The sequence below is a fragment of the Pseudophryne corroboree genome, chromosome 2 (genome assembly GCF_028390025.1).
Source record: "Pseudophryne corroboree isolate aPseCor3 chromosome 2, aPseCor3.hap2, whole genome shotgun sequence".
Classification (NCBI taxonomy): domain Eukaryota; kingdom Metazoa; phylum Chordata; class Amphibia; order Anura; family Myobatrachidae; genus Pseudophryne; species Pseudophryne corroboree.
Window position 1 is genome coordinate 539,949,724 of NC_086445.1, and position 10,283 is coordinate 539,960,006.

Genomic DNA, 10,283 nt, shown 5'->3' on the forward strand with positions numbered 1-10,283 from the left:
GTTCTGCACATCCAGCCTCCCTTTGGGCCGCCTACAGTGCCCTGGGATCTTTAACGTGTTGTTACAGTTCCTCCAGTTGGACTGGTTCGAACCTCTACCTGAGGTTGAGGTCAAGTTTCTCACGTGGAAGGCTGTCACTTTGTTGGCCTTAGCTTCTGCTAGACGTGTGTCGGAATTGGGGGCTTTGTCTTGTAAGAGCCCCTACTTGATCTTCCATGAAGATAGAGCTGAGCTCCGGACACGTCAGCAGTTTCTAACGAAGGTTGTGTCGGCATTTCATATCAACCATCCTATTGTGGTGCGAGTTGCTACGGACTCCTCAATTTCATCAAAGTCCTTGGCTGTTGTAAGGGCTCTGAAAATCTATGTGAAGTGGACTGCTCATCGCAGAAAATCGGACTGTCTGTCCTGTATGATCCCAAGAAACTTGGGTGTCCTGATTCTAAGTAGACGATCTCTCGCTGTATCAGGTACACTATCCAGCATGCGTATTCTACGGCAGACTTGCCGTGTCCTACGTCTGTTAATGCCCACTCTACTCGTAAGGTGGGTTCTTCTTGGGCGGCTGCCCGGGGTGTCTCTGCTTTACAACTTTGCCAAGCGGCTACTTGGTCTGGGTCGAACTCGTTTGCAAGGTTCTAAAAGTTCGATACTTTGACCAAACTTCAAGTCCTCAGAGGCCAATCAGTTCTGCAGGAGCCTCCGCGCTCTCCCTCCTGTTCTGGGAGCTTTGGTACATCCTCATGGTATTAATGTGGACCCCAGCATCCTCTAGGACGTAAGAGAAAATAGGATTTTAATTACCTACCGGTAAATCATTTTCTCGTAGTCCGTAGAGGATGCTGGGCAGCCGCCCAGTGCTTCGTTATCCTGCAGTGGTTACTTAGTTCAGTACTGCTTAGTTCTTGGTTAAGTACTGTTTTGTTTCTTGGTTAAGTTATCTTGTTCAGCTGTTGCTGATGTTTCAAGCTAGTTAGCTTGGTTTGCCTTGTATGTGTGAGCTGGTGTGAATCTCGCCATTATCAGTGTAAAATCCTTCTCTCGAAGTTGTCTGACTCCTCGGGCACATTTTCTAAACTGAGTCTGGTAGGAGGGGCATAGAGGGAGGAGCCAGCCCACATTCTCAAACTCTTAAAGTGCCAGTGGCTCCTAGTGGACCAGTTTATACCCCATGTTACTAATGTGGACCCCAGCATCCTCTACAGACTACGAGAAAAGGATTTACCGGTAGGTAATTTAAAATCCTATTTTACGTGCATCATACAGCACGAACAAGGAATCAGTCTTCCTGATGCGATCCGTTCTTTTAACGTAGACCTGCAAGGCTCATACAGCATCCAATGACTCTGGAATAGAAGCAGTGCCATAACTGGGCGCACTCGCAAAAGGTTGATTCAAGTGAAACGCTGAGACCATCTTCGTCAGGAACTGCTGCAGAGTCCTGAACTCTGCTCTGTTCTCTTAAAAGACCAAGTACGGACTTTTGCACGACAAGGCCCCCAATTCTCAGACATGCCTAGCAGAAGCCAGGGCCAGTAACATCACAGTTTTCCTTGTGAGGTATTTATCCTCTACCGTCATCAGAGGTTCGAACCAGGAGGACTGTAGAAAGTGCAGCATAACATCTAGATCCCAAGGTGGCGTAAGCGGCACAAAGAGAGGTTGTATATGAAGCACCCCTTGCAAGAAGGTACGAACTTCCGGCAAGAGAGACAACTTCTTCTGGAAGAAGATGGAGAGAGTTGAAATCTGGACCTTAATGGATCCCAGACGTAAGCCCTTTTCCACTCCAGTCTGCAGGAAACGCAGGTACCTTCCTAAGTGGAATTCCACAGATGGATATGTGTGTTCTTCGCACCAAGAGACCCATCTCCTGCAGATATGATGATAATGTTTTGACGTCACAGGTTTTCTGGTTTGTACCATAGTGTCAATGACCTTTTTGGAAAGCCCTTTGTGAGCTAGGATGTTCCGCTCAACCTCCATGCTGTCAAACGAAGCCGCCGTAAGTCCGGGTAGATGAACGGTCCTTGTTGAAGGTCTCTTCGTAGTGGTAGAGGCCAAGAGTCCTGAATGGACATGTGCAGAAGAGCCGCGTACCAAACTCTTTGGGGCCATTCCGGGGCAATCAAGATTGCTTCCACTCTTATGTGTCTGATCCGCTTGAGCACCCTTGGGATCAGAGGAATCGGAGGAAATAGGTAGACCAGCTGGTAAGGCCAAGTCGACGCATCCACTGCTCTCGCGAGAGGCTCCGTGAGCACTAACGGCGAAGCTTCTTGTTGAGACGAGAGGCCATCCCACCTGTCGATCAGTTGGAACACCTGAGGGTGTAGCCCCCACTCCATGGGTGAAGATTGCGGACAGCGCTCTTGCATGTTTTTCTGTCCAGAGGAGTATTCTTGACACTTCTCGCATACAGGCCCGGCTTTTTGTCCCTCCTTGTCGGTTGATTTGTGCCACTGCTGTGGCGTTGTCTGACTGCACCTGGATCGCCCGATCCTTTAGTAGAGGAGACGCCTGAAGTAGAGCATTGTGGGTAGCCCGAAGATCCAGAATGTTGATTGGAAGAAGGGCCTCCTGGGCAGACCACCTGCCCTGGAACTGCGCCCCTTGGGTGACAGCTCCCCATCCTCGTAGACTCGTATCTGTTGTGAGGAGGATCCAATCCTGATCCCGAAGTTTCGGCCTTCCAAGAGGTTGGAAGACTGTAGCCACCACAGGAGTGAAATCCTGTCCTTGGGCGACAGCAAAATCATCCAGTTCATCTGAAGATGGGAACCGGACCATTTGTTCAATATGTCCAATTGGAAGGGTCTGGCATGGAACCTTCCGTACTGTATCGCCTCGTAGAAGGCCACTATCTTTCCCAACAATTTTATGCAAAGATGGACGGAGACTCGAGCAGGTCTGAGTACCATGCGTACCAGTTCTTGGAGTGTCCTCGCTTTGTCCTCCGGGAGGAACATTTTCTGTCCAGTAGCATGCCCAGAAACAGATGCTGCTGAGACGGTTCCAGGTGGGACGTCTGTAGATTGAGGATCCACCTGTGCGTGAGGATCCACCTGTGCGTTCGATATGGAGCAATAGAAGCTCCCTTGAGCTCGCTTTTAGCAGGAGATCGTCCAGGTATGAGATCACATTGACCCCCTGGACCCTGAATTGAAACATTTCCGCCATCACCTTCGTGAACACCCTCGGAGCCGTAGACAGGCCGAAGGGTAACGCCTGAAATTGGTAGTGATCGTTCACCAGGGCAAACCTCAGATGGGCCTGATGAGGAGGCCAAATTGGGATATGTAGATAAGCATCCTTGATATCCAGGGATACTAGGAACTCCTGTGGTTCCAGGCCTGCGATCACCGCCCTCGGAGAAAACCTTCAGGTAAGCATTCAAGGACTTCAGATTCAGAATGGGTCTTACAGACCCGTCTGGTTTTAGTACTACAAATAGACTGGAGCAGTAACCCTGTCCTTGTTGCAGCAGTGGTACTGGAACAATGATCTGGGACTGAACCAACTTCTCTATGACCAGTAGTAGAGTACCACGCATACTTACCAAAACTGGTAAGCCTGATTTGAAAAATCGTTGGGGGGGGGGGGGGGGGGTGTACCGTCGAACTCCAGCCCTGAGATACAAGGTCCCTTACCCAAGCATCTTGGCAAGAAACGTCCCAGATGTGGCTGAAATTACGTAACCGTGCTCCCACCACGAGATCCCCCCCGGGGTGGATGTACCGTCATGCTGAAGTGTTTAAGGGGGCAGAATTGGGAGAAATGTGGATTTCCCAGCCGTAGCCTTCGAAATCCAGGTGTCAAGGTCACCTCCAAAGAGCCATTCACCTGTGATGGGAAGAGATTCCACATTACGTTTAGAGTCAGCATCAGCAATCCACTGACGTAACCATATGGCTGTGTGTGCAGACACGGCCATAGCTGTGGTTCTTGCATTAACAGTGCCAATCTCTTTTAAGGAGTCACAGAGGACTCTTGCCGTGTCCTGAATGTGAGTCAGTAAGGCAACAGTGTCGACTAAGGTCATATTACCTGAGAGACCTTACTTTATTTGACTAGCCCAGGAATGGATTGCATATGTCATCCAGCAACCTGCAATGACTGGCCTTTGTGCTGTGCCTGCAGCAACATAAATAGATTTGAGTGGTCTCTATTTTCCTTTCTGCGGGGTCCTTCACCGTAAGGGAGCCCGGAACAGGGAGCACTGCCTTTTTAGAAAGACGAGAGACTGAGACGTCAACAACTGGGGATTCTTCCCAGAATTTTTTTGCCTTCAGGGGCAAAGGGGAAGGTATTCAAAAACCTTTTTGTCACCTGATATTTTTTATCTGGGTTCTTCCAGGCTAGTTTAAATAAATCATCCAATTCCGTGGAATCAGGGAATGTGACTTTTGGTTCCACTTGAGGGAGGAAAAATGACTGCTGAGTATTTGCATCCCCCAGGGGGAGCTTTGACACCTCCCTAATAGCCAATATGAGGGGTTCAATAACCTGAATCGGGGTGGGATCCCACTTATGGGGTCACCATCATCCCCAGCATCCTGTACATCATCCGTATCATCTGATAGGAGTGCTGGTAGAGCACATTTTTGTGAAGCAGGCAGGGAGGGTTGCTTAGCAGTAAGGCTAGCTACAGATTGTTGCAGTTCGTGTGCCTTGTTTGCATTTGCAGTGAGCTGAGATGACAACACATCAGACATCATAGTTTTTATAGCCCCCAACCAGGTGGGCTCTGCATTCTCCCCCACATTAGTATCAGCATTAGATGTCTGACTACACTGTTCACATGATATTGAGCTTGGTGTGTCTAGGAGAGAATCGGGCATTACACACACTGCAAGACTTCTTTTTTTACCATAGTGAATATAAAAACGTACAATATACACACACAATACAGCCTGATATGAAGTATGACAAGCCTGCCCTATTGCATGTGAGAGGAGACCGAGAAGAGACTCCAGCGCACTCAACGCGACCGGCCCCAGTGAGGCTGTCAGCAGTTGAATAACTATGTAAACAGTGAGATTAATGATTATTGTGCACAATAGAAACTGCTCTGCCCCCTTCCCCCACCTATACCCGGTACCAGTGTACAGGGACAGTGTTTGGAGGAGTCGTGGAGGCTGCTGCTCATGCATAGGAAGGTGCGAAAATGCCGCTGAGCCCGCTCTAATGTAGCTCCGACCCTGCCATGGCGCCGGAACTACTGTTATATTTATACTGGCATGTCTCCATTTCACATGTACAACCTTATATAAATGCTTGGTCCACTGCAATAAGCCAGTCTCACGGGGGGCTGTAGCAGGTCCCCCCGGGAGGGATCCGTACACCGCACAAGCGCTTTCTGTCGCACATTTGAACGGGGGAACCCCCCTAGCGGGGCCCCCGGTAGGTACTCGCCACCGGCGATCAACTTCAGGCAGTGATAGGGGTGTGTGGCATGCTGCGACAGCCAAGGTGCCATGCCCCACTGAACAAACAGCCCCTCAGGACGGTGGTCCTGCAGCGGAGAAGCGGCTGCACCTCAGGAAGCCGGTGATCGTCTCCCCACTAACTCCCACGGTGCAGGTATGCTGTTGCCCAAACAGCATACCGAAAAAATCAAAACTTAGAAATAAAATGAAGAAAAAACTCTGGAGCATCAGATTGTGCATCCTCTCCTGAGGGCACTTTTTTCTAAACTGAGCTGTAGGAGGCATAGAGGGGAGGAGCCAGCACACAGTGAAGAAATTGAAAGTGCACTCGCGCCTCTGGTCCCGTCTATACCCCATCGTACTAATTCTGTCCCCAATATCCCTTATGGATGCTAGAGAAAATGCAGCAGTTTAAACCAAGGGATTAGACTCCAGCCCATGTGGCAGACTTAATAACCTGCCTCTGTAGGTGTGTTAGCTATCTTTTATAGAAGGAAAGATGTGATTTATTTCCCAGCTGCACTTCAAGAGCAATAAACAGTTGCAATAAAGAGCTAAAGCTATCTGCCTTACAAGCTATCGTTCGACACCTAAACACATGCCCAACTCCTACCTACTCCCTGGACAGATCCTATAGTGTCCTCACAAACTGGATGATATTTTAAATATATTTCCTATATATTTCCCGCCATTTGTAATTGGATTTTTTTTGTGGACTGCACCCACAGATTTGAGGGGAGGGGGGTTACCTATTATTTTTTCTTTCTAGTCTGACAGATTATTTATTTTGCAGACATCAAAGAAGAGGAGAAACTAAAAGATGAGAAGACGGAGGCTAAACGGTAAGCTTTACATTTTAGTTCTGAATTTTGTGTTATATGATGGATAGATAATAGTATTAATGTGTGATATATTCTAGTATTTGCTGCATTCTTGTCGAAATGTAATTCTTCTCCATTTATGTTATTAATGACCAATCACTGTTCACTGCATCTTCCCGCAGGATAAAAGAGGAGACCAAAACAGCCTGATCCTCTGACTGGTGCGGGACATCATCCCAAGACCAAGTGTTCCTCGTGGTCTTTTTTTATATTTGCCTTGTATAGTGACCCCTATATAAAATATAAAGACCTACATGGGCTAAGTTATTTCTATCCCACTGATTGCGAAGGGAAGGTTAATCCAGAAAAAAAGTAGTCTTCCCTTCTTGCTTGTTTATATAATTTGTTTTTAGGCATTAAATCTTGTGTCCCCTCTACATTGGGTGGTGACTTGATTTATCTCCAGCTCCTTGTCTTCATACAAGATGCCCATTTCAGCTACTTTCCTTTCTTAAATGAATGAACACTGGTACAGTATATTTTGTCTACAACTAACTGTCCTGATTCTGCTGGGGTCCACTCTAATGGATGATACTGTAATGAGACTGCTCTTTTTATGCCTTGAGGGAGTCCTGCACATCCTGCTCCGGATCCATGTGGTAAGAGGGTGGAAGAAATCAGTACTCGTCCAGTTGAGGCTAATCCATATCTTCACGGGATAGGAGTGTTCAGGTCCCCCTTACCCCACACTCTTCAGGGATTCCCTGTTTGGGTTATGCTGCTAAATCCTCCCTCCCTTTTTATGTTATGAAGCAGACATTTGGAAAAGACGGGGAACCCTGGGTAGAAGTCGCATGTTACCTCAAGGGAGTTGCTATTTGGGTTTCTACATTTAATCTTACTATGGCAGTTGAGGGGAGGAGATACATAGGGTTTATATGTCCTTTTTATGTGACTGGGTTTTTGGGGGGATTTTTTTATGGTTAAATTGTGAAGAAACTTTGTAATAAAACATTCTACCACAGACTGATGATCTTGTATGTAGTTCCCTTTTTATTTGCAGTTAAAATAGCATTGTATCACTTTGTTTTTAAAATGATTTTTCTGCAGCGGGGTACACTGGGATTCCACAGGGAATAACATTGGGGTGTAGAGTTGGATCTTGATCCGAGGCACCAACAGGCTAAAGCTTTGACTGTTCCCAGGATGCATTGCACCGCCTCCTCTAGCCCTGCCTCCAGGCACTGGAGCTCAGTTTGTAAGTTGGGGCCTGCAGAGCAGACAGCTAACAGGTGGGGCTGCGCTGGGCAGCCTTGAAAAGAGCTTTTTTTAGAAGACTTCAAGGGCCGCAGCACTTTTACGTCAGTCTTACAATCTGTACTGCGACTCAAATCACCTCCCCAGCAGCGCTGCCTGGTTCCCCGGGTACCTGCGGTGGAGGCGCACCGGACTTCAGGCACACACTGCTGATGCTCTCGCGTGGCTGCACATCAGTGAGGAGGTAAGAGGGTCCCCCAGGTGAGATCTGCTGGTTAATCGCGATCCAGTCGCTGTCCCAGGGGACGGACCACGCCACTGGCGTGGACACTGTATTGCACAGGGACCCCACTATATCCACCAGGGCAAGGGAACACAGGTCGGATTTACTAAAATCCGTTTGTTATAGGCTCCACAGTACCCTGTGGTGAGTACCAGCATAGGGGATAAGGCGCTGACCTGTAGCCCCTCCCCCAGCTCCGGGTGCCATCTACCGCTGGTGTTCCCACCCTGGAGTTTCGTTTCGGTCTCCCTCACTCCCTGACTAAAATTTTGATGCCATCTTCATTACTAGCTGGGCTGGTCTCCGGGACTGCAGGGCACTGTCTCCTCTGTAAATCCGCCTGTCTCATCAGCGCTGTGTTTTTACAGACACTTAAGTATTCTACATGTCATTTTAGACCGTGTTGGTTAAGAACAAGTGTACTGCTATCTGAATATTTGGTACAAGTACTCTGTGATATACATCCAGTATCTACTGTGCATTGTTATATCTATACTCATACATAGTTATATGTAAATTACTAGTCCAGTGCAGTTTTATTGTTTATATGCAATAACTTCTGCAGCGCCTGTAGCTGTTGTGTGGGACTCCTTTCTCCTGTATCACAATATTGCCATCAGTAGATTCTGTACCCTGAGGAGCTAGGTGCGTCAGGGTCACATATATATATATATATAGATAGAGATAGAGACAGATAGAGACAGATAGATAGATAGATAGAGACAGATAGATAGATATAGATAGATAGAGACAGATAGATAGATAGATAGATAGATAGAGACAGATAGATAGAGACAGATAGATAGATAGATAGAGACAGATAGATAGAGAGAGATAGATAGAGATAGATAGATAGATAGATAGATAGATAGAGACAGATAGATAGAAAAAGGATCCTTCCCAAGTCCTATGCAGAGCCTTGCAGAAGGAAACACAGGCGGCACTCCATGGTCTTGTTAAATAAATCTGTATTGAAAAATTACAGCATGGTGCAAAAGCAGCAACGTTTCAAGACCATTACGGTCTTTTCATCAGGCTGTGCATCATAAGTGGTGATACAAGTGACTAAACAGTGTTGAAGTCACACTGTTTAGTCACTTGTATCACCACTATATATATATGTAGATATTGATATATAGATATATATAGATATATATATATGAGAGAGAGATTCACAGGATATACTACCTTGGTATTTTTCTGTGTATTTCAGTCACCATATACCACTTAAATCTTCTTTGTTCTCTACATTTGCAGTCACACTCCATAGGGTTTTTTTGTCCGGTACTGTGTCTGGCTATATTGTACTGTTACTCCCCAAGCTACGTTCCCATATAATGTCTGCTACACAGGGCGGGAGATCCGTGGCTGATCCTCTGTCATGCAGTGCTGACGCCGCGGATGCACCTGAGGAAAATTTTCCAGCTGAGGGCCCAGGTACCTGGTGTTCAGTACCCCTCAGTCAGCCTGCAGCACCAGTGGCAGACCAAGACCCACCTTGGGCTGCTTTTTCTAATCTGCTGACTACGCAAGTAACAAGATTTACGTCCCATGTGGGACCTCCTGTGCCATTGCAGCCACATATCGTCCCTGCAGTTAATCTGCCAGAGGCAGCTACTCTATCAACTCAGTTACAGCAATTAAATCAGTCTTTGGTTAAAAAAAATCTTAACCCTCACCCTCCTAGGACCAAAGGGTCATCTAAGCGGGCCATTACTTCCTCACAATCCACGTATGTTACAGATACTTCATCCCATGAAGGTGGCGTATACACTGATGCCTCAGACACTGATGCAGATGCTTCTGATGGGGAATCTATTTCACAGGTGGATGTTCCTGACCTCTTGGAGGTTATCAAACTTCCCCATTCTGACCATTTAGTTGACATACGTCAGGAATCCTGGGAGTATCCAGGAAGAAAATTCTCCCAGGGTGGGAGGCCGACTTCTACAGTTTTTCCAGGTATGGTTACAGACTACTTCAGACGCCTGAGTAAGGGAAGTCGACACTCACGGATACCCCTCGCCAGTTTTGCTCAACAAATATCCCTTTGGATCCGGTGAAAGCAAAAACTCCATTTGGTGGTACAATCCCTCCTGGACAAAGTTGTTTTACGTTTCATATGGGAACACAGTGCGCCAAGATTTTCCACATTCCCCTACCATCTAATGAAATATACCATCTGAAATCTTTTATGAACTGTCAGTCCAATTTTGTCATATCTGCTAACCTGTGGATGCGGACTAAGCTATGTGGGCAGAACTATAAGACCCTTACATATAGGGTTTATGGAACACTGTCGTAATATCCTCAAGAAATGTTCAACGCATAGTGTAGCCAAACACTATAATGTAAAACATGCAGGGGACCCCTCAAGTCTATTATTTGTATTGAACAAATCACCCCTACCCCTAGAGGCGGTTACCGATACGATAGATTATGTACTAAGGAGGTGTTTTTTAGTGCTGAGTTTCAAATCCCTACACCCAGATG

The 10,283-nt window shown here is 46.9% G+C and overlaps 1 protein-coding gene across 1 annotated transcript in view; it reads left to right on the forward strand.

Moving 5' to 3' along the window:
• The window catches only part of HDAC1 (histone deacetylase 1), a 148,800-nt gene extending 141,520 nt beyond the window's left edge, over window positions 1–7,280 (forward strand). Inside the window, exons 13-14 of the mRNA XM_063954269.1 lie at window positions 6,223–6,271; window positions 6,433–7,280. Coding sequence (XP_063810339.1) covers window positions 6,223–6,271; window positions 6,433–6,460 — 77 coding nt within the window. The 3' untranslated portion in view covers window positions 6,461–7,280. The remainder of the gene's footprint in view (window positions 1–6,222; window positions 6,272–6,432) is intronic.
• Window positions 7,281–10,283: the final 3,003 nt, after the last annotated feature.